The sequence below is a fragment of the Sesamum indicum genome, linkage group LG9, assembly GCF_026168435.1.
Source record: "Sesamum indicum cultivar Baizhima isolate 11 linkage group LG9, ASM2616843v1, whole genome shotgun sequence".
NCBI lineage: Eukaryota > Viridiplantae > Streptophyta > Magnoliopsida > Lamiales > Pedaliaceae > Sesamum > Sesamum indicum.
The window spans coordinates 20,711,080-20,735,764 of record NC_142665.1 but is presented as its reverse complement, the minus strand read 5'-3'; the positions used below and the strand labels follow the sequence as shown (position 1 = coordinate 20,735,764).

The following is a 24,685-nucleotide window of genomic DNA, read 5'->3' as shown; positions in this document are numbered from 1 at the left end:
CATTTGTAGAGTTCCTTCAACTTGGTCTATACTGAATGCGGAAGTAATTATAGGAAGCATGTAACTGCAATTAGTTCAACTCCATCTTATGTTATTGTAATCGGTCCATATCACTCGTTTCCTAAACCAACGAACAAGATGAAGAAAATATCCCTTTTTTTCCACTATAATTTCCATCCTAAACGTCTACTTTTCTTGTATTTATGTCACAATTTCTCAAAAATTGCTCCTTTTATCTCCCATTTTCACAATGATTATTAGCTCGCCTTGGCTTATTGGTTTCTTAAGCTAGATGTTAGGCTAACTTAACCGGCCAAGGTCTCCACTGGATGTGGTGCCCGCTGGTATCTATCCTCTTGTTCTGAGCCTTACACCTCTCGGACCGAACAGAGCCTTTCGTCTGAGGCGCGCTAGCTTAAGTCCTTTCCTGCATTTATTTTATAATAGCAGCAGGATAAGCATAGCAAGAATTCCCTCCCGACACTCAATGAGAATAGGAGTTTAGGTTTCTGGAGGTTCTAGGGAAACTTTACTAAAAAAAAGTGGTCCGAATGTATAAGGTAGTCTTAAGGAAGGGAAAAAGAAGGCCTACACAAAATCTTATGCAATGTGATGTATTGTCTTATTGAACAGGTCAAACCTGTGCTTTAGGTACAAATGTAACTTTTTGTATCGTTTGTTGCAACTTCGTATTTTTTAAAATAAAATAATTTTTTTTAATAAGAAGGAAAATTTCTCTATTTTAAAAAATACATAAAAATAAAATCAATATTTTTTTATTAGAGATAATTTACTAATTTATAATATCATAAGGGTAGCATTAAACCCTTTATTTAGAAGATTTGGAGCATAATTCTCTCTAAAGGAATTAAATTAGTATTTACTCTCGTTTTACACTATTACGAGTTTTTATAGAAAATCAGGATATTTATCGCAGTCTATCTAAATTTGTTATGTAATGTAAGACTATAACAATTATTCTTTTGATTAAACTTCTTTTTTCATAATTTAAAGAAATTAATCTAAACTGATGATAAATGCCTTTTCCTATTTCGATTCAAATGTGAAATGATATAAGTGGAAGACAGTTGAATTCTTGTTGGGAATGAATGATCCACATGACTCTCCACTATCTAATTAATTTTCCTAAATTAACTGACATAGATAGAAGAAATCAAGAAATATAATTAGTTAATTTTCAATATATATGTACCTTGATGTATTATAAATTAATAAGATAGCAAATTCAATAATACTTGTATTTTCAATTTTATTGTATTATTATGACTTAAAAAATAATTGGTAAGTGTCTATATTTTATTATTAAATTTGTTATTTCTACCAAACAGAATATAGATGTGAGAAATGGAACATTTTCACTAGTGTGACTTTTCAACCTGCAACTTAGTATAGTCATGTCTTGTGCTTCGTGACTCCCAATCAGCACAAAGTTTCTAATCCGGATTGACCGTTGTTACCTCATTCTTTTGAATGATATTATTAATTTCTTGACTTAGGTCATATTTGTTTCATATATTATTATATTTAGAATAGCTAATGTCCTAAATACTATTGATTCGATACTTATTAAATGCGTGAATATTTATTTCATTTTATATGAATTGTTGCAATTTATTTATTATTGTTAGTTATATTAATGTATTGGTTGAATTGAATAGGAATAAGAATGAGTTTGAGTTGGATCTGAACTGGACAACTAGGGTGGGTTTTGAATCTTTAAACGGGCCTTCAGATTGGATCTATCGAACTCGCCGGATCAAACATGATGGATCCTGAGTCCAGGGTTTGGGTCTAGATCCAAAAGTTTCTTGGTGGGGTGGGTCCTAGGTTTTGGCAACCCCTCCCCCCCTCCAAACCTACCCGATTGCTATTTCTAAAGTTGAGGTATTACTCATTGTCGAGATGAGTTATTATATTTTATTTATTATTATTAACTTGTAAAAAAAAGTTAAATGTTCTTTTTCGATAATGCTTTATAAACTCATTTAAAAAATAAGGGCTTTCCAATGCAATAATTACACTACTCTCCACTGAAATTTAGTATAGTTATATATAAATTTGATTTGAAAAATTACATCTAGTACCTATAAATTTATTTCTGTCTAATAAATAAGTCCCTTCATTAGTTAAAATATATCGAGTTTTCTGATATTAACAAAAAAATGGATAAAAATTCATATTTTACCCCCAACTGATTTATTACTAATTTATTGCGTGGCCAATTTTTTTATAACCAAAATACCTTTATACATCTTAACACGTTAATGTATGTGAGTAGGTTATATTCATGTTCATATGGGTATGAAAAAAAATTATTTAACCTGTAATAAGTTAATAATAAATCGATTGATGTTAAATATCAATTGTTAATCAATTTTTTTTTATTAATAATCGATAAACCCAGTGATTTTTACTAACAAACGAACCAACTTATTAGATGGAAGCAAATTTCAGCAGTACTAGATGTAATTTTTCAAACCATTAAGAATTTACGTACAATTACACCAAACTTTAGAGGATGGCATGTAATTATCCCTTATTTTTAAGATATTACCAAAATCTTTTCAATCCTAATCATATTAATTATAATTTTATCGTTACCAACATCTTATTAAATCCACATCTTATTTTTAAACTAAAATTTAACACCTTATATATTTGAAAATATATTATGAAAATGTATAATTTTATATAAACATTTAAAACAAATTTAAGCAAAGAGCAAGCGTGCTCAAGTCCAAGTCTGCGCAGTCCAAGTCTCCGTCTCCGTCTCCGTCTCCCTGGCTGCTGAATTTGAACGTGTGATACACGGAAACAAACAAAATGTGCCTCACATTTAAACACTATATTTTAATTTATTTTATATTTTTCAACAGAAGATCATATCAATTATGCATCAATATAATATGAATAAAACTACTCCTATAAATATGAGTAAATTAATTTCTTTTATTTGTCTTAAATATGTAAGAATAAGGAATTATTGGTTAAAAATATTATGGAAAAATAAACGTACATGAGGGTATTTTGGTTCCTACATATTTTATCAACCAATGATATTTACTATAAATGTCTCACACTTAATTAATAGTATAGAAATAAATATATTTTATTATTTAAAAATAAATTAAAATACGTGTCAATCTTTGCTCTGTCGATATATAAAATATTGAGTGTGGGGAAAATTTTAATTCAAATTGGATTTGATCGAACCTAAATCAATTATATTTGTTCTGTAATTAGTTTGATTTGATCAAACTTAATTTAAATAAAAATTATCTCTGAATGTAGCATGTATTTAACGGATTTTTTTCACTTAAATCAAATATGATCGAACAAGACCAAAAACAAAATAAATATAATATTTATCATATAATTAATTTATTTATTGTAAATGTATTCTAAGTTGCTGGATTATGACATGACCAAAGTTTGTCTGGATTAGAATTTTGCCGTATTAAACCGACTGAAAGTGGGACCCCTACTCTCATCACCAAATTCAGGTCCAGGGCTATAAATTCGACCCCACATCCTCACCCCAAATTCACCAAAACCATTTAGAGCATTCTTCCTGGAGCTCACAGCTCATCAATAATCCAAAGATGAAGAAGGTGGGAATCTGGTGCGTGGTGGCGGTGGTGGTTGTGCTGTGGGCGGAGGTTGGCGTGGCGGGGACGGTGACCTGCAGCCCTCTGGAGCTGAGTGCATGCGCGGGAGCGGTGATCGGGTCGCAGCCGCCGTCGAGCACGTGTTGCGCGAAGCTGAGGGAGCAGAAGCCGTGTCTGTGTGGGTACCTTAAGGACCCGAATCTGAAGGTGTACGTCAACTCCCCCGGCGCAGAGAAGGTCGCGCAAAGCTGTGGCGTCCCCTACCCGAAATGCTGAGCCTGACTCTAATGCCTCCTGAATTCTCTCACCAACTTCAGCTATCAGTATTATTAAATAAGGCTGTATGTATGTGGAGAGGATTGTGTGTTTGTGATGATAAAAATCAGGAGTTGATGGGATGAGTGTGCAGGGTGATGTTGGAATTTTGGTGTATCATTACGTACCATATATGTTATAATGAATGAATGAGAATGATGTTTCCTATGCTTATGTTTAATTTGAATTGTGGTTGGCATACATATTTTGCTTGTAATTATATATGTCCATTTATACCTTTACTTTGTAATCAATATATTTTATAGAGAGTAGTACGTATAATTCTAAAATTTGACAATTTTAATTACTATGTATATAAATATACGTAATGTTATGTTTGATATATATATAGGATGGAGTATGCGAATGTGGAGGGGTGTAGGTGGTGGGGCAGTGGATGGATGGTCAATGCCAAATGCCAATGGTGGCGAATTTTGGTCTAGGGATGGATGGGTGGGATTCTAATTCTAGGTTGGATTGTTGGTAGTGAGGGATAAAAATTAGTCTGTATTGGAGGTTTATTTACTTTTATGGATTAGCCAGTCTGCAATTGTAGTTATTAAATTTTGGATTAGTAAGCTTACCTCTGATTCAGATGGATCGAGTTTAATTATATTTAAATAAATTATATAATAAATGCAACATACTTATTCTGTAGAAGAATAGCCAAATAAGTGGGCAAGTTGGTTGGAGCAAATCTTGCAAGCTCGTCTCAAATCCTTTTAAGTGGCCGGGCATCCAATGGACTTTGTAGGCATATATATTTCATCCATCTCATGGCTTTCTCTTGGAGAAGATCCTACATCTCTCGTATTCTTTTATCTCATATTCATTTTCATATCTCAATTAGATGAGCTCATATCAAATGTTTTGTTTAAGAGCTCGTATCTTTGCAGGAATTTATGATATTTAATTTCTAGTCTATCTAATATTCCTTCTCTCATCACATAACTTGTTATATGATTGATCAAATTTAATTTGGGTAAGAATTTTATTCTGTTAAGACGAGATTGATCTAGCTAATATGACATAATCCCGCCCAACTTGTGGGCCTTAGTGGAAAAGACTTTAATGCCCTCATTTCTCTTATGCAGGTTACATAAATGCCCCTTACTAAAATTCAACCCAATTCTAGTATTAGGGGGTATTTTTTGTCTTTGCCACTAATTAATCACTTGAAATTATGAATAAATAAGCAACAGATTATACTAATCACACTTCCTTTTCTCTTTTTTAATACATTAATCCAAAAAATACCAAACACATTAAATGTATGTAGGTTAGTTCTCCCTATATATTACAAGTAGTGCAGTGCAATATGTTAAGAAAAGAAAAAAGTAGAATTTTTTGAAGAGAATAAGGTATCTTTATTAAGGGACTAACGAAAGTCAGCATCTGGTCCTCAATATTGCATATGCATATAAAGAGGTTAATTTACTCGATAGTATATAATTTTCTCATTGGTGACATAGCTGTGTTAATTAGTAATTAGTCGCGCCTTCATTAGTTTGCAATCAGCAAAAACTAGCCCAGATTGGATTTGACCAGACTTAAATAAATTATATAGTAAATATAATACACTTGATGTTGATTGATGTACGATTTAAAAAAATAATTAACCACATGATAAGTGTGTTATACATGTCATGTGTTTACCCAATCACATGACACCATGATTTATTTCGGCAATTTTTGTAAAATTCTGCATTAAAAGGAAAGAAATTGCGAAATGTTAAAAAATTATAGGAATCTTTTGCAACCCTTAGAAAGATAAAGAATAAAAATGCGAGCAGCACATGATTTATTCCACTAATATTTGAAAATCCAGCATTGAAAGGACCAAAGTGTGTAATGTCAAAATATTATAGGACTATCTTGCAACTCTAAAAAGATAAAGGATAAAAGTGTCAAAGTGCCAAATTACAGGACCAGAAATATATTGAAGCCTTACAAATACCTTTTCGTGGTTTGAGAATTTATAAATACCCTTTTGGATTTAACAATGGCTAACAAATATTTCTCTATAATAGATTGTCACAATGGGCATTTGTAAATTTTAAAACAATAAGGAGGTAACTGTAATTATGATAATTTTAAGAGAACTCATTGTAATTTAAAATAGTAATAATAATATTAATGAAGCATTAGGCTCGGGTACGATTACTAATTGAAGCACTGATGCAAATGCCTAATCGATTTGGTATTTAAACTGCCACGAACCAAAAATAAAGAAAACGAAAAACTAGCGTTTTTTAGGTTTGAAGGATTTGAGAAAATAAAGTGAGTATTAAGTTATTAGACGAAAAAATTTTATCCGGATCAAGTTTGGTCAAACTAGAACAATCACAGAGCAAGTATATCACACTTGCTATGTGATTTGTCACTTTTTATGAATTGTACAACAATTATATGACAAGTGTATTACACTTGCCACATAATTGGTTCAGATTCGATCGATTCCGATTTAGGCTAGAGTTGCTTTTCTCTAGTTTTTTATTACTGGACTTTAAATTCTTATATTTTTATATTACGTAATAATTTTTTTTTATTTATAATAAATCAGTAATAAATTAATTATTCAAAAAAAATATTATTTTTATTTAATATTTTTTATTGAAATTAGCAAATTCTGTTTACTTTACTAATAGATAAATTTATTTTTTAAATGGAAGCAAATACTGAAACTATCCGATGTAATTTTTTTCCAAAAAATCTGTGTATAATTATATTAAATTTAGACATAAAACACTGTAATTATCCCATACTATAAGTCTATAACTGATATTGGTACAGAGAGCCATTACCAATAAATTTGGGCCACACGGCCCACACCTATATTTGTACGACTCGCTTCATTCATGCACGAAGTTTAAAACTAATGCCCATGGCAAAATATGATGCATTCGAATTTCATTAACGTGTGTGAGTATTAATTTATTTTAATGGTAGTATTTGGTTTATTATATAATAGTTATTAGTTATTTATATATATTTAATAATTAGTGTATATTGATTATTGATTAATAAAATTCATGGTGTAATTGTAATGGACTTATTAAAAAAAATATTTGCCTTAAATTATTATCTCGATAGAAATTACTAATTAGTTCAAATATTTTATCTTTTCTGCCTATATATAGTTTGGTATGATTTATTTTTTTATGATAAAATTTATAAAAACTTTTTATGAGATTTATCATTATTATGAATATTCTATCGTTATTTTTAAAATTACAAATATTACATAGAATTAATGTTCATATAACAAATACCCTTTATAATGAAATGTCACGGAAGAATATTTGTTAAAAGTCCATTAGTTTTAAAGAGACATTTATAATTTTTCAAATAATAAGAAGGTATTTACAATTATAATAGACCTTAAACGATCGTTACAATCTACTTGTATATTTTAAAACTTTATTTATCTAAACACCACCCTCAAGAAGAAGAAAAAAAAAAAAAAAAGAAAGAAAAGAAACTATTAATTACATGCTCCACTGCTATAAATTCTGTCCCAGCTCTCGCCAAATTCACCAAAAGCATTTAGATAATTGTTAGCTTAACTAACAATTAATAAAGAGATGAAGCTGTTGGGATCCAGCCTCGCAGTTTGGTGTGTGGTGGTCGTGCTGTGGGCGGAGGTGCCCGTGGCGGCGGCGAGGTTGTGCAGCCTTGAGGAGCTGAGTGTATGCATGGAGGCGGTGACGGGGTCGGAACCGCCAACAAGCGCTTGTTGCAGCAAGCTGGCGGAGCAGGAGCCGTGTCTGTGCGAGTACCTCAAAGTGGACCCAAATCTGAAGCAGTACGTCAACTCCCCTGCCGTCCAGAAGGTGGCCGCCGCCTGCAACATTCACATCCCAACACGCGAAATCTGCGACTCTACGTACTCTCAGGAATTTGCACTGGTACCGGATTGGATTTTGGGATAGTTGCGTCCCCTTTTTTTAGGTTTGACGTAATTATATGAATTTTTTGTAATTTGAAAAATTATATATATCACCTTTTAGTTTACTTTGGTTTAATAAGTAAGTCCCTTCGTTAGTAAAAAATTCATCGAATTTGTTGATATTAACAAAAAAAAAAAATTATATGTACTCCCGATTGACTTATTATTGATTTATTGCGAGGCAAATAAATATTTTATAATCAAATTACCCTCATATATTTTCACATGTTAATGCATGTGAGGAGGTATATCTTCACCGTTATAAAATAGATAGTTGAAAAAAAAAATTTTTTGACCTGCAATAAGTTAGTAATAAGTCAATCGATGATAAATATCAATTTTCATTCAGCTTTTTTGTTAATATCAACAAATTCAGTGAATTTTGACTAACAAATGGACTTATTTGTTAAATATAAGTAAACCTCAAGGGTATTAAATGTGATTTTCCAAACCACAGTGGATTTACGTGTACCAAAATCTCATGGAAGGGGAGTGTAATTATCTCTTGGATTTTCTATTTCTAATCGGATTAAGTACAATTTACCCCCCTTTGATAAGAAAATGATCAATTTACTCCATGTTGAATAAAGCAGCAATTTAACCCCATGTGTTATGAAAATTAAAGCAAAATACCCTTAACGCGTTTTGTGAATTACACTCGTCTTTTTATTTTTTATTTAAAATAATATCTATAACCTTATTTAAAGATCGTTGGATCTTGATTTAAATTTAAAGTTCAAATTTAACTAATAGATCACAATCGACTAGATTTCATATCGTTAGAATCAATAGTTTAGATTTAACTAAATAATAATTAAAAATACATATAATTAAATTTGAATATAGTTATATATACATATATCTTGAAATATATTTATACTTATATAATAATATATACATATATTTAAGTATATCTAGAAATATATATATATATGTATATATAGAAAGAGAGAGAGCAAGGGAGATGGTGGCGGCGGAGAGGAGTGGAGAAAGGGGAAGGGACGGATTTGGGGGCGGGCACCAGAAGGGCTGGGAGGGGGTGGGTGGCTCGAGGAGGGGGAGAGGGGGGGGGTCGACACAGAGGGGTCTGGGAAGGGGTGGTCGGAGCGAGAGGGGCAAGAGAGAAGGTGGCCGGCGCAAGGGGAGCTGCGGGGGCTCACGATAAGAGTAAAACGAAGAAGGTGGTTATATGTGTATATATATATATATATTATTTTTATAGATAATATATGTATATATATAATATATATATATATAGTAATTTATTGATTAAAAATTATCTCCATATTTAGAGGGGGCGCGTGTAATGCAATGATGGGTACAGAGGGGTGTTTTGATTTACTTTTTTATAACACATGAGGGTAAAATATTACCTTTTTTTTTTCTAGGGGCTATTTGCACAATTTACTTAAAACAGAGGGCGAATTATATTTTTTCCATTTTTAATCTATTGCATCTTGCATTTCTCTTAACTTATAATACCATGCGTATAAAACAGTTTTTTAAATAAAATAAAAAATGCGATTTTTGTACATATAGTATGTATACATTAAATGAAGTGAAAAATGCGACATGATTTGAAATTCAAAATTCGATCCACTCGGGTGGTTGTGAGTTTTTTATTCATCGATAATTTTTTATTCAAATTAGATTTCATTGTATCAGACATCGTAACTTAAATAAAAAATTTCGAATTTATGGATTTATACCATAAGTATAATAATATTTGGGGAATAATAAAACTGATTCATGATCATCATATATGTTGTGTTAGATATATATAATAAAAACTTATGAGATTGATATTTAACATATATATATAGTTGTGTTTAATTGTTTATGACATACAAAATGCATGAGTAGTATGAAGGATTAAATGCATTTTCTCCCCATAAATTAGGTTATTTAGAATTTTTTTTAATTTTTTAGGATGATATTTTGGTTCTGCAACTTTTTAATTTCATAATTTGGATCGTTTTTGTCTGCCAAAGTTCACCTCCATCGATCAGAAGGGTGAACGCTAGAAAAAAAAAAATGACTGAAGTCGTGAAAATTAAAAAAAAAAATAATACATGACTAAAATAATAAGTTGAGCATAAAAAAATGTGAAAATATAAAATATGTGACAAGTTAGAGCAATTGAAGATTTAATAACTGATTTTTCTTTTTTTATAAGGCACAGACAATTCACGTCACAGAAAGATTTAATAATTGGTTAGTAGCTGCAATAGTTCACTACACCCCAACGATTTTGTTGTGCTGCTATTAATTAGGAGTGATGTAACCTAAGAAAGAGGGCAACAATATTAATGAGGAAGCCAAACAAGTCAAAGAAGCTCACTCTTTTTCTCCACCTCCCAACTCTTACCCTCTTTAATAATGTTTCTGACAAGCAGTTAAGGTTAAGTTTGAGGTTTCATTAATAAATTCAAAATTTTGAGTTTTAATCCCATTCAATATATGGGGATGTGTCTTATTTTATGTTAGTGGGTAATTTATTTATAGTCATATTGATGTATTGGTTAAATCGAAAGTTATTGTATAAGTTGTTCCTTACAATTCTTATATTGATTGAACTGATGTTATGCTAAAAAGACACACTTACACTCTTTAATACTCACATATTGCCTTCTACAATTAAGTCTATGTATTGTTAGCATAATAAATAGGCTATAGGAAAACAAAATGGTTGAAACATAAATTCACGTAAATATAAACATAATCCAGCATAATTGCTGGCAAAAATTTGCATCTAACATATATGTACTAGTCACATTATATACATATTAGGTTATTTTGTGCGGAAGCAAAATATTTTAGGATACCTACTTTCAGCCATTGATTGAAATGCAAATCTGTAAAGAAAACTGGAAGACTGTAAGAAAAATGATGTTGGATTCTTCTAAAATCTGGTGAAATCAAACCGATGGTGTGGTTTCCTTACCATCGCAGAATTTCAGGAAACCCAAGTCTTAAAAGAAAACTCCAACGAAAGCTCAATATTTTTGTGGATCACATAAGGAAAATTGTCATGCAGAAATAAGTCATAGTTCAAGTATGCACTAAACAGAAGATCACATATGTGATAAGCCGTGGATGTGTGTTGAATAGAAATAATCATGTGATAAGCCGCTACCACAATTTATCTCATGTTCGCTCTGACTTCAAAATAATATGTCAGAACCTCAATCATTTCATTTAATTCAATTAACTAGACAACATCTCATTTAAGTTTTTATTCTAATATCCTTGTTTAGCTTAAATCATGTCTAAATTACACCTTATTCAACTATAAAATGTTAAGACTTTGGCTGAATTATTTTTAGTGAATAAAATTAAAATGATTTTTTAGTGACTAACTTCGTGATATAATTTTTTTTTCTTTTTATCTTAAATCCAATCTGATTATTATACTTATTATATCATAAATTATTCTGCTTAATTCTTATATTAATACATAATAAATATCAAACTCTATTAATTTATTATATCATTAATACTTTTAAATTTAAAATTAATAATTCATATAAATAAATATATTGCTGTACACATAGCTTATGATAATTTCAAGAAAGTCATATTAGATGAGATATATATATATATATAGTGTACTTAAAAGCCATCGTAATTTCTAAATCCGGAAGAATATGAAGCATGAAGTGCCAGTACTTCTCAAAAACCCCAACTCTCAGTGTACTTTGTCTCGGCCTAACTCTGTCATCTTTCCTCAATCTTCCTCCAGTTTTAGGCGACCCAAACGAATCCTACACAAGCTGCGGAGGTCCGTTTAACTGCGGGGAAATCGCCGGTATCGGTTACCCGTTCTGGGGCGGCGGCAGACCGAGAGAATGCGGCCACCCCGCCCTCAAACTCGACTGCGAAAACGGCACCACCACCACCATACAGATAAAGAACGTGAAGTATCGGGTTTTGGGCTTAAATCAGGGGACCCAAATTCTGAAGATCGCGAGGGATGACCTTTCACGAAGCCTCTGTCCACAAGAATTCACGAACACGACTCTGGATCCCGCGCTTTTCGAGTACGCTTCTGGGTATGTGAATCTGACGCTTCTCTACGGTTGCCGGGCTCTCGATTTTCCGGTGCCGTACCAATTCGATTGCCCGGTAAAGGGGGTAAGTGAGAGGAATGGGTACGTCCAGTTCGCGGCGGAGCTTTCGGGGGTGTGCCATGCCAGCGTGGTGGTTCCGGTTAGTTACACGTCTTTCCTCGATCTTAAGGGTTTGGCAGAGGCGGTGGGACAGGGGTTCGAGGTGCGGTTTAAGGTGGGGAGTGGCGGCGCGTGCCGCGAGTGCGAGAATTCGGGTGGGAGGTGCGGCTACGATGTTGCGGGGAAGGAGTTTGTTTGCTTTTGTCCGGATGGGTTGGTGGCGGCGAACAAGACCTGCGCCGCCGGCGTGGTGGTTGGTGCTGGAAGTTACAGCCCGCGGGCGTCGACGGTGGCGCCATCGGCGTCGTCAGGTACGCAGTCGTGTTTATTCGTAATCCATTTTCATGAGCGAAATTTAGAGTAGTATAATGCTGAATTACAGTAACAATGTGTTGGACTCTTTTAAGAAATCTTCAACCTATGGGAATTTGCCAAAAAGATAAGTGATTGATTCTAATTTAGACAAAAACATCATATGATTACAGCATGGCAAGGTCAAGATTAATTAGTAAACTTAGCTTTTAAATGGAGACATATACATTATATCTTTTAAAATTAAAAAACACCGTATTAATTATATATATATTCAATACACAAAGTATTGAATATAACATGTATTTTACTATCCAAATAAATCTTATTTTTGGATAGTTTGGAGCAAACTGCATGGCGCATGACGACTATTTCATGTCTCTGGACTAAGGTACAAAATCAATATGCATACTAATCTAAATTGAGTAAGCTGATTCAAAAGGAGTACGTGTCAACACTTTAAAAATCAAATCGTGATTTCAAAAGGAGTACGTGTCAACAATGCGATCGAGACTTTTGACTGCATCTCAATACTTGTATACATAGTTCGAGAAGAGCATTAATATTTGGGAGTTGGGATGGTATAGTTTGGTGGTTGACATTTTGGTCTTTTGTTTTATTTTTGTATTTTTACTTTATGAATAATTATATCTATATTTTTTGATCTATAATTCATTTATACAAATTATTTATATTTTTTAAAAAACTATACACACGCACCATTGGAAAGGTCAATATCATTTATATAAATCAACCATATTTTTTAAAAAATTACACATACATTCACTGAAAACACCAACATCAAAGAATCCAAATTTGAGGGGCAGCCTTAAGAATAAGTTAGAAACATGCCTGTTTAGACTAATTCTATTTAGACCCCTCCAAAGTAGTATAATTATACATCACACCCTTTGAGTTTTGGAAATTATATCTTGTCCCTCTTGGAAAATGTTTTGCTTCTAATAAAACAAAAATCTAATTAACCTTTTCAATTTTGTATCTTATGGGACGCCCTTTATATTTCGTTCATCAAAATACACTTGGCAGTATTTGGTAGGGGTGTAAGTTAAAATGTAGTGAAGAGAATAAAATATCATTTTGCAATTGCAAGTTTGCAACCAATCCAGATCCACTCCATAGCTACAATAATTTATGGTGAAAAATCTTCCACAACTTTGATAACATATTTTGATCAGATATCAGACTCATAATTGCTATGTTTTTCATTAAATTATTATTTTATTATATGTATATATATATATATATATTTAATTTTTAAAAGTGACACTCAATATGCATTCCAATAAAAAATTGGGCTAATCTGACTCATGCCCGTTTGGGACTAGGCATGTCCTGGGTATCAGCCCAGTCGTGGGTCGGTCCAATTGAGCAGTTATTTGTTTTTAATAATGCATGATATATAATTTTTATTTTATTCTTTTAAGTTGATTATTTTAGTTAGTTTTTTATATTTTGAAACTTAAAAACATTGATCTCTATTGTTCAGCTTCTAAATTTTCAGTAGATTAATCATTAATATACTCTTTGTTTATTTTTTTTAAAGATTATTTTAATTCTTTTTGGGTTTGTTATTATCTAAGTTTACTATTATAAACTTGTTAGTCAAATTATTATTTAAGTCCGTTACGTAGTTTAACTTTTTTTCTCTAGTTATACATTTTTGTTTGATTTAATTATTATTTATTTTATAAAACAATCATAATTTTAAGTAGTTAGTTTTAAGAAAAAAAAACACCTCAATTTCATAAAGAAAAACCAAAAAAAAAAAAAGGCAATCAAGCTTGATCCGATCTTCAACCTAGTCGATGCATGGTTTTGGGCATAAAATAAAATCTACTCGAAGCCCATTTAAAAATTCAGGATCATACATGAATAGTATTGGAACAATCTTGGGTTGGATTTTTTTAGATTGGTCTGTATCGATTTTGGGCCGAACTGAAACGATACATATTAGTTACATAAAGATACCAAAATGTGATAAAGGATTTAACCCCATGAACCTTGGTGTATCAACCAAGTAATTGCAAATACGGTTTTTGTTCTAAAACATCCGACGAAGACAGTGCAACAAAAAATGACTAAACGTTCCGATTAAGGAGCTCATATATTTCATCAGCCAACTCGAAAAATACATATCAACCATACAATTCATTCATAGACTGAAATCAAACTTGTCTTAAGTGAACTGCCACCCAACAACCTAGAAAACTAGATCAACTTCTTTGAATAAGCGACACTTCTCATTCGTCTAATAATTAGGTAGAAAACGCTCAACAAACCACCTCCTTTATTGTGATGGGGTTGTCATGGATGATTTCTTGGAATTCTTAAGTACCAAACTTCTCTCTCAATTCCAAGTAAAATGAGCCTTTTGGCAATGTCGATCTTCTACTGTAAATCGACGTTGCAACTCATATCGCACTTCACATACACACGCCGCTTGTATAAAATGTCTCTGTAGTTATACTGACCCATGTAATAATACAAAACGCAACATCCATCTGCGTCCAGTGGCTTTTTCAGCTAGTGAAGTCAATTTTCTTTCAGCCAACTACTTCTAATATCTTCTTCTCATTTCCCTCCAACCACCTGGGATAATCATGTCATTATAATACTTCTTGTGCATCACCTGCCAAACTGCCATGTTTCCCATGAATTCCCAAAACTTTTCATGCTTTTCCTTCCTTCATCTCCTGTTCACCGTAAACCTCCTGCTTCTGCTTCAATTCCCTGTTGGGTCCAGCAACCCTGAACAATTCTACAAGACATGTGGTGACACATTCAGCTGCGGCAATGCAATCACCGGAATCAGGTACCCATTCCGGGGATCTAACAGTCCTCCGTACTGTGGCCATCCAAGTTTCGTCCTCACCTGTGATGATCAGAACAATGTAACGACAATTGATATCATGAACATGACGTATCGGGTGCTGAATATCAGTCAAACTACCCAAACAATGAGGATTGTAAGGGAGGATATCATGGAGGGAACTTGTCCACAAGAAATGGTGAACACTACTCTGGACTACTCTATCTTCGACTATGCTTCTATGTACACGAATTTCACCTTTTTGTATGGCTGCCCTGAGTCGAAACTTCCTGGCTTAAGCCCTATTTCTTGTGGGAACAACGGTGTTTACATGTTCCCTGGAATTCAAAGCCCTGGAAGCTGTAATGCTAGTGTCATGGTTCCAGTACTTGTAACAGGAGGTGGAGCTGGAGGATCTGTGAATGCTACCGGGTTGGATCAAGTCCTCCAGCGGGGCTTTGAGATTAGGTGGAAGATTGGTGGCAAAGCTTGCAGTGATTGTGTCAAGTCAAGGGGTCGTTGCGGGTATAATTTTGATGGCAATCAAACAACATGCTTTTGCCCTGATCCACCTTACGTTTCTGATACTTGCCCAATGGATAGTGAAGCCTCACCGGGCAATGCACAATCTCCAGGTACGTATATATAGTTCTTCCTATTCTTTTACAATGGTATTTCTCATTCCGTGCTGAGATTGAAAACTAGAGACATTCTGCCAAAACGTCTTCTAGGAATCTAGTTGTCATGTCTGAGAGATTAGCTTGAAGTGCGACAATTACTGGTAGAACCAGATTATGAGACAGGAAGTGGGGAAAAACTCATTCTGAGCTCGGATCCAACCTAGTGCAAACAGCAAACATTCTAGGTTCAATCAAAAATTTGGACTAGGAAACTTGACACTGCGACTTGAATGTAGTTTAGCTTTCTACCAACTGAACTTGGAATCTTTCACAGTTCTCTGCATCAAAACATGTTCTAGGTTAATAACAGTTTTCACCAACCTCAGTGCTTGTAGGTTGCCGGCTTTCTCTTTGCAGATAACAAAGTCCCAGCACTTTCTTTCAAGCCATGTCTAGTTCTTGATTTCGTTTTCCTGAATCTTCTTATTGTCTTTCAGGTTGCCTTTACCCTTCATGACTGAAACATATATAACATACGAGGATATTTCTCTATATTTCTACCACCAAACAGAACTGTTGGCTGCTTGATGATTTAACAACACGTGAAAAACGCGTTCTCCCAATAAATTTTCATATACTCAGCTTCCAGGATACATAATCTGAAATCACTTGGAGAATTGCATACTGAATGTGTGAAATCAACGTAACAATCTTTGAAATATGAAGAAATCCAGTTTCCTATTGGTCACTTTGTGAATCTGTATATCAGTACATAAAGACCAGTGTTTAATTTTAATGTTGTAGCTTAACATAGATGCCGGTTACGATTTGTTTTGTCCGAGTCCGGAAAATGTGACAAATCTGAATATGATAAAAGATAATACACCCAACTTGGTTGACTTTAAAGTCTTTAACAGGGTTGATATTTCGGAAACAACTATAGGCTGATTATTTTTGACTAACTCTACTTTTTACCATCCGTTCAATTCTCTACACTTTACTGAGAAGAGTTGTAGGTTGCCAATAAAGAAGGCAACCCAGTTTGTTTTCATTAGAATAAGTCCACCACCCAATTCCAACAGAAGCTTCCATTTCGTGGAAAAGCCTACACAAACAGCCAATCTCTCTCAATTCTCAGTCTTCCCCACGTTATAGACCACTTCATTATTCAAATCGAAGCCCATCCATCCTAAAAAACCATCTTCGTTTTTCACAGGTTTCTATAACCATAAAAAATGAACCCGAAATTCAATCAAGTACTTCTCCCCTTGATCGCAGCGATCGTCCTGTTTATACAAATCCCGAGTTATTCCTGTCAAAATGATTCGCAGTATCAAACCTGTAGCCAGCCATTTCAGTGTGGCAGCCTCAGGGAGATAGGCTACCCATTCTGGGGCGGCAACCGGCCCGTCTCCTGTGGCTACCCCGGCTTCCAGATCAACTGCCAATCCAACATCCCCCTCCTTAACATATCATCGACATTCTATCGAGTGCTCGATGTTGATAACACGACTCGAACTCTCAGGATTGCAAGAGAAGACCTCTGGGACACTATTTGTCCAACGTTATTCTTCAACACAACTTTGAATTTCAGCCTGTTCGATTTTTCCTCTGCTGCTAATGACCAGAATATCACTCTGTACTATGGCTGCGGCACGAGTCAGCTGCCCCCTGTAACGCCTCTCCCCAATCAGTTCAGTTGCAATGTGAACGGAGTAAATAGCATAAGCTTTTACACGACGGCGGAAGCATTCGGGCAGGGAAATGGTCTCACATGCAGCAGTAATATTTATGTTCCGGTGAATCGAACGGCGGCCAGGGATTTGTCAAATCCTGCGACTGCATCGGCAAATCTTTTACCGGACGCGCTTAGGAGCGGGTTTACGATTCAGTGGTCGGCGAATAATGATAACTGCAATGGTTGCGCGAGATCGGGAGGGTTGTGTGGGTATAATGAGGGCACGACGGCGTTTGCCTGCTACTGCACTGACCGGGTTCATGAATTCACTTGCGATGATTCTCGACCTGGAAACGGTACGTAACAAGTGATTCTTCCTCCCCTGTTTTCTTCATTTTTGGCTGCTAGCTCTACATGATTTCCTTTTGTCGACGGAGAGGTCTGCTTTGCTCTTTCCAAGAAAACAGTCTCTTCTCCGATCCTCATCGTCCCTAACTCTGATTTATGAAAATTCCCCAGGTTCTGAGTGTTAGATTCATGACATGGAGTTTTCTGGTTTCAATTTTTCTAATTAAGGGTCATAAATTTCTTGAAAATCTTCAACGTTTTCTTGAAAATTTTGTGCTGCTCATGTTTGTCTTTGACCTTCACAATCTGCACACAGTGCAGAGTTCTGACAGAGTTGAGTTATCCCTCAACGCGTTTTGAACGTCTGAATTTGACCTTCAAATTTTCTTATTGTCCATGTGTTTAAGTAGTATAAATAGAACAACCATTAAATTATTTCAACTAATTTCATAGTATAATTTTAGTCTACGATGTATATACTGAATAATTTGGATATGATATATGATCTGTTAACAACATATTCAATATTTAAGAAAAGTTTCAAAAAATTAAAAACAAACACACACACACATATATATATATATCTTTAATACAAAGTCATATTTAATTTTTAACACATGGATTAAATGTATCTACCTCCATAAATTATAATTACGTAACACAAAAACATAATAATCGTAAACATAAATTAATTTACAACGCCAAATATTCTTAATTATATTATGGGGAGATAACATTAATGTTTGTTTTTTCAAACTTTGTCATCTATTTTTTTCGTGAACTTATCATTTTAATTTTGCTATATTTGCATTTTTTTATATATGATTGTTTTTCAGTCGATTTTTCTGTTAAAACAACATCACATGTAGTACACATGTAATATTTAAGGATAGTATAAGTAAAGTGCAAATTTATCAAAAATTGAGTTGGTAAGTTGTCAAAAAAAATAAAAAGAAAAATAACAAAATATAAAAATATACGTAACTTGAATAACAAATTATAATCTACCCTATATTATTATTTTTAATAATTTCAATATATATACCGTTGATAACTTGAATTTTGTGTTTCCTACCTTAAACTACTACACCATTCATTAGCTTAGGCAGGTACTATTAGAAATGAATCTGATGCTGACCTCCCCCTCCCTCCACTTCCAATTTTTTAATCTTGACACTTAATATTTTAAAACAATTATTATTATAACAACAATGCTGGCAATGGCAAACCTAATTCTGTCAAAACTGGTGTGCTGTGAAGTCAACAAATATACACCCATCTCGGTGTCCCTCCTTTCAAAATTATTGGTTGCTTCCTAAATTAATATTTTCAAATAGTTAAAACTTTAAAACATTATTATTTCATGCAAAATCTTGCTGTTAATCTGATTTACTTTGCTAACAATCTATCATTAATACTCACAATTAATTGATAATACTAATCTTGTAATATATGTTTGTTTTATTACAAACAAACAATCAGCGGCTGCTCCGGGAGGAAACCAAATTGTTCAACGTTCAACGTTTCTGTCAACCTTGTTCATCCCCTAACCAAAAATGTCTTCCTCTCTTTCCTCTCTCCTCATCACATTCACCGCCGCCCTCCTCGCGGTGGCGTTTTCCCAGCCCACCACCTACCCCAACTGCAACCTGACCTTCTCCTGCGGGCCCATCATCAATATTACCTACCCCTTCACCGGCGGGGACCGCCCCGCTTATTGTGGCCTCCCGGACTTCGCTCTGACGTGCCGGAACAACAACATCACCGAGTTGATTCAGGACTCGGTCACCTACCGGGTTCTGCAACTCGATCAAACTCAGAGGACCCTCATCCTCTCCCGCTCCGACCTTTACAATAACACCTGCCCCTCGGAGTTCCACAACACTACTCTCAACTCCACTTTTTTTTCCTCCGATGGTCCCCTGAACGAGGCCCTCACTCTGTTCTACGGCTGCAACACTTCCGGGATGACTGTCAGGCCTTACAATCTTTTCACTTGTAATACCACGGGTTTGAATTTTACCGACGCTTATCATTTGATCGGGCCGGTGCCCCGCGACCCGATTCTTAGTATCGTATCTTGTAGCATGAGTGTTAGCGTCCCCGTTCTGAGGGCTGCTGGGAATCGACTCACGAATTCGCAGCTGAGTCTTGGGGAAGCACTGATGCAAGGTTTTAGTGTGAATTATAGCGATCCTTATCAGAGAATGTGTTCTGAGTGCAGTAGATTGGGTGCGCAATGCGGGTTTGATTCGGTAATGGGTCAACCTGTTTGTATTTGTGGCGATAGGCCTTGTCCTGTTTCTTTGACACTTCCCCCGGAAGGTAGTCCTAATGCTACGAGGCCTCTTCTAGGTAATTCGGCCTTTTTACATAGCAGTACATTTAGTGAATTTGGAACGAGAACTTTCTTGCCTCAGGTTGATTGTACTAACTTGTGGAGCATCCTGTTATTGATTATACATTGCAAAGCATGTGAAAACTGTGACTATTTAACTATCATTTCTGTCAAACGTTGCAATGACAGTGAAGAAGAAATCTTGTGAGCAGTAAAGACTATGTTGTTTTCGAGTATTTTGATACTTTGCTAGCAGTTTTATACTGCATTACGTAATTGAATGTTTATTTTGTTATGTCTAACCCCTTCTGTATTTGAACTTCTTGCTGAATTTATCCGGATCTTTGTGCTCTGTCAATTTGATATTTGAACATTTTGATTTTGTTTCCCTCTAAAACTAACATGATGAGCTGATCTTTTGGAAATTTTAAAGAGAATTGCCACTCACATAGCAAGAGCAGTAATACTTGTGATGTAATGGTTTGATATGACCAATCCTGATTCAGATAAGAACTTTCAGCAATCTATAAGTAACATGATCTTGAGTACTTTTGAATCTTTGTTGTCTTGACTATTTGGGTTTCTGAACCCTGTGCATTGTCCGATTCTTGATCTTTCAAATATTTGTTTGCATAGCAGCACTTTTGTTCTCTCTAATTGTGTTGGATGAACGAATTGTATATTTACACTTTATCGACAGTATTTACTCTTATCATGCGATCTAACAATTTGGGATCTCATGGGTACTGCAGGAAACAACTCAAATTTGGGAAGGAATATTGGTAAGGCATCATTCTAAAATAGTTTTCCTTTACCAAACTAGTTGGCTTCAGATACTGAAAGTCATCATGTTTCTGTCTGTGTCCAGGCCTTCCGATAGGTGGGGCAGTTCTTGCTGGTGTTGGCTTAGGATGGTTAATTTTCTATTGTCGGCAGCGGAGGAAACAACGTCTTGCTGCTCAATCAGCCCAAGCTGCGAGCAAGGAAATTTCAACCGAGGCTTCAAGCAAACCACTCTCAACACCTCCTTCAACTCAATTTGCCAAAAGCATCCCTTCATATCCGTCTTCAAACTCTGATCTTGGTAGGGACAGCACATATTATGGGGTGCAGGTGTTTAGCTACGCAGAACTTGAAGAAGCTACTGATAATTTTAGTACTTCTCGAGAACTAGGTGATGGTGGATTTGGCGCAGTATATTATGGTAAGAATACGACTCACTGACCCGATTTTGTGAAATACAAGAGCTCCCTTGACATATCTATTTTTTGAACAGGGGTGCTGCCTGATGGCCGTGTTGTTGCTGTTAAACGCTTATACGAGAACAACTTCAAGCGTGTGGAGCAGTTTATGAATGAAGTTGGGATCCTGACTCGATTAAGACACCAGAACCTTGTGACCCTCTATGGATGCACATCCAAGCGTAGCCGAGAATTATTGCTTGTTTATGAATATGTACCAAATGGAACGGTAGCTGATCACCTCCATGGAAAACGTGCAAACTCTGGCTTGCTGTCTTGGGCTGTTCGGCTGAACATTGCCATTGAAACAGCCGAAGCACTGGCTTATCTCCATAAATCTGACATCATTCATCGAGATGTCAAAACCAATAATATTCTTCTAGACAATGATTTTCATGTCAAAGTTGCTGATTTTGGACTGTCGAGATTATTCCCTAACGACGTCACTCATGTCTCAACAGCTCCACAAGGGACTCCTGGCTATGTTGATCCCGAGTACTACCAATGCTACCAGCTCACAGAAAAGAGCGACGTATACAGCTTTGGAGTAGTTTTAATCGAGCTTATATCATCACTCCAAGCCGTGGACACCAACAGGCACCGCCACGACATCAACCTAGCTAATATGGCTATTAACAAGATCCAAAACCATACACTGCACGAGTTAGTCGACTCAAGTCTTGGCTTCGAGACAAACAGTATCGTGAGAAGAATGGCTACATTAGTTGCGGAATTAGCTTTCCGATGTTTACAGCAGGAGAGAGATATGAGACCCTCGATGGAAGAAGTGCTGGAGGCTTTGAGAGGGATTCAAAACGAAGATCTGAACGCCCACAAGGTAGAAATCGTCGACATATTGGTGGATGAAGACACCGAACCACTGAAGGGTGGGATTACCCCGCCATCTCCAGATTCAGTCTCCACCGAGAAATGGGCAAGTGGCTCAGCACCAAATTCCAGTGGGTGAGCTATCCTTTCATCTTCTCAGTGCTCTGTATTCATATGTACGTAGATGATACAACACTTGTTGAAGATTTTACCATATTTCAACTATTTGCATGGTTTTAGCTCATCATGTGCATAAGATTACATAGTTTTTGACAGCAAGCTTCAAGGGAATGTACATAGTTACATGGAGCTATGTTCTTATTTATTTTATATATATAAGTTTTGCTGATTAAGATGAATGTTTCCAGCATCATGTAATGGATGAGAAGTATTCTTATGTCATGTTATAGTGGGAGTAAGTGTGAAACGGACAAGTTACTTGACACAACAGACATTCACTGCAAGACTGAAGATTGTGGAGCAAAATTTTGTCCCTCAGACATCAGAATGTCTATTCTTGTTTTGTGTCTTCTAGACTAGAGTTGGAAAGATAGAACACACCTTGATTACTTCATGCACTTGTAATAACTCGAATCTGACTTCTGCATCCATAATTTATACGTTAATTTCTATTTTTAGGACATTCTCAAAATTAGACATTAGACCATTTCTTCCCACAGATCCTTATCCTATTCTTTGTAAGCATGTGGGCTTCAGTCCAAAAACTTGTGCTTGATCCTTTTGCAGAAAAGATAAATATAAACTACATCTACACCTTTGACGGTTGATTTAATTAAATATATACTTTTGTTAGATTGAAAATGATAATTACCTTCAATGAAATTTCAAAACATTACTAACCCAATCATAAAAATCTTTGTTTTATTACATGAACAAAAATATATTAAGTAAAATTCAGCAAAATGTCCAAAATAGATAATAGTATATTGTTCCCTTCATATCACATGTTACCGTGTTTCCTTCACCATCTTCACTTTAAAATAGTGTGATGCGGACAAAGTAATTAACGATGTATTATTTAATATTTAATCCAAATGACATTTTAATCCGATAAAATTGTCAAATTATAATCAAAATCTTATGAGGGGAATTTTTGAAATGAAGGAATTGAAAATTTTTTATATAATAATTTAAAATCAAATCTCAACTATTGTTGATATAATATACCCTCAAAAAATAAAATAAAAAGTTCAGAAAAACATGAATGTGTGTTTTATTTTTTCAACTAAAAAAATTAAGAAATCAAAAAAGACCCAGATAAAGTTTATCTCAAATACCTAAGTTAATTACAAAATAGTACTAAAATACAAATAATATTTTACTAAGAAAATATTATCTTTTATGATATAATAAAAAAATACCCCCACATTCACAGTGATAAAAAGAATTTTCAATTGCCGGCCTTTAATAATTAACAGGAAAAGGAAAAGAAGGAAGAGTGGGCCAGAGCACCAGATATCTCGCCACGTGTAAGAATAATAGTGGAATCGGGTTGAAGCCTCAAAAGACCCACCCGCAGAATAAAATAGAAGCTCCTCCTGCCCCCGCCACTCCATCCGTATTCTGAATTATTCCACTTCCACTTTCTCTCTCTATCCTTTTCTCTTTTCCTTTGCATCACTCACTTCCATACTCCTCTACTTCCCTTCATACGTATACTGTATACATACACAATACACACACACACCAATAACATGCCCAAATCTCACTTTTCCCTTCTCTCCCTCTTCACCACCCCTTAAGTCCTTAACTATATTTTTTTCCCAAATCCTTTTGGTTTTATCTCAATCCGTCTCACCGAATTCTAGATTGCAGCTGGGGGTTTAGTAACATCGGAAAATTATGGCAACTCTGCAGAAATTCAAGCTGTTGGCGACCCAATGCGCGGTTGCCGGCAGCCCTACCAGAAGCCCCTCCACCAGCCCAGTAATCCACCTCCGCCGCCGAAAAACTCTCCGTATGCTGCTCAGCCGCGCCGGAGGGGGCAGCGGGAGGAGGCTGCCTCCCAGATGTGACGACGGCTCTCCGGATCGGACGGTGAGCAGCGAAGAGAGAAGCTCCCCGGAGAAGAGTAAGGCGCTGTTGGTAAGCCACAAGCTGAAGGATTTGTTTGTCTCCTCACCTCCGGCGTTAGGAGAGAGAGACTCGGAGAATGTGAGAGAAGGGTTGTTGATGCCGTCGAGCGGCGGAGCGATCGGCGACTTGAGGAGAGGCGTTGCCCGCTCGCTACGGCCGCTGTCGGCGACGTTGCGGCAGCGGCTGTTGAGGAGGGCTTGGCGACCTGTGCTCGTCGCCATACCTGAGTAACAGTACCGTGATAATCTGTATGGACAATAAGGGCAATAGAGTATAACGTTTTTGTTTTTATTGTAATTCAGTATTTTGGAAATTTTGGCATTTTGTTTTA

General features: G+C 35.2%; 3 protein-coding genes across 7 annotated transcripts; all 3 read left to right on the top strand.

Moving 5' to 3' along the window:
* Positions 1 to 3,552: 3,552 nt before the first annotated feature.
* On the top strand, positions 3,553 to 4,112 carry LOC105177922 (non-specific lipid-transfer protein 2-like). Its single transcript, XM_088884569.1, has one exon. It carries the CDS (start codon positions 3,624 to 3,626, stop codon positions 3,903 to 3,905), a length of 282 nt encoding a protein of 93 aa, XP_088740695.1. The 5' UTR covers positions 3,553 to 3,623; the 3' UTR covers positions 3,906 to 4,112.
* A 7,393-nt stretch (positions 4,113 to 11,505) lies between these two features.
* LOC105177925 (Protein kinase superfamily protein) lies at positions 11,506 to 22,610 on the top strand. Of its 5 annotated transcripts, none has more exons than XM_088884667.1 (5): positions 11,506 to 12,380; positions 15,139 to 15,821; positions 20,941 to 20,970; positions 21,057 to 21,392; positions 21,465 to 22,610. In XM_088884667.1, exons 1-5 carry the CDS (start codon positions 11,548 to 11,550, stop codon positions 22,394 to 22,396), a joined length of 2,814 nt encoding a protein of 937 aa, XP_088740793.1. In that variant the 5' UTR covers positions 11,506 to 11,547; the 3' UTR covers positions 22,397 to 22,610. The 5 variants fall into 5 exon arrangements, with proteins under 5 accessions (XP_088740793.1, XP_011099532.2, XP_020554909.2 ...); XM_020699252.2 differs by lacking the exons at positions 11,506 to 12,380; positions 15,139 to 15,821 and adding exons at positions 17,728 to 17,858; positions 19,333 to 20,205; XM_011101230.3 differs by lacking the exon at positions 15,139 to 15,821 and having other exon boundaries at positions 11,507 to 12,373.
* A 1,217-nt stretch (positions 22,611 to 23,827) lies between these two features.
* On the top strand, positions 23,828 to 24,685 carry LOC105177926 (uncharacterized). Its single transcript, XM_011101235.3, has one exon. The coding sequence runs from the start codon at positions 24,121 to 24,123 to the stop codon at positions 24,583 to 24,585; it is 465 nt and encodes a 154-aa protein (XP_011099537.2). The 5' UTR covers positions 23,828 to 24,120; the 3' UTR covers positions 24,586 to 24,685.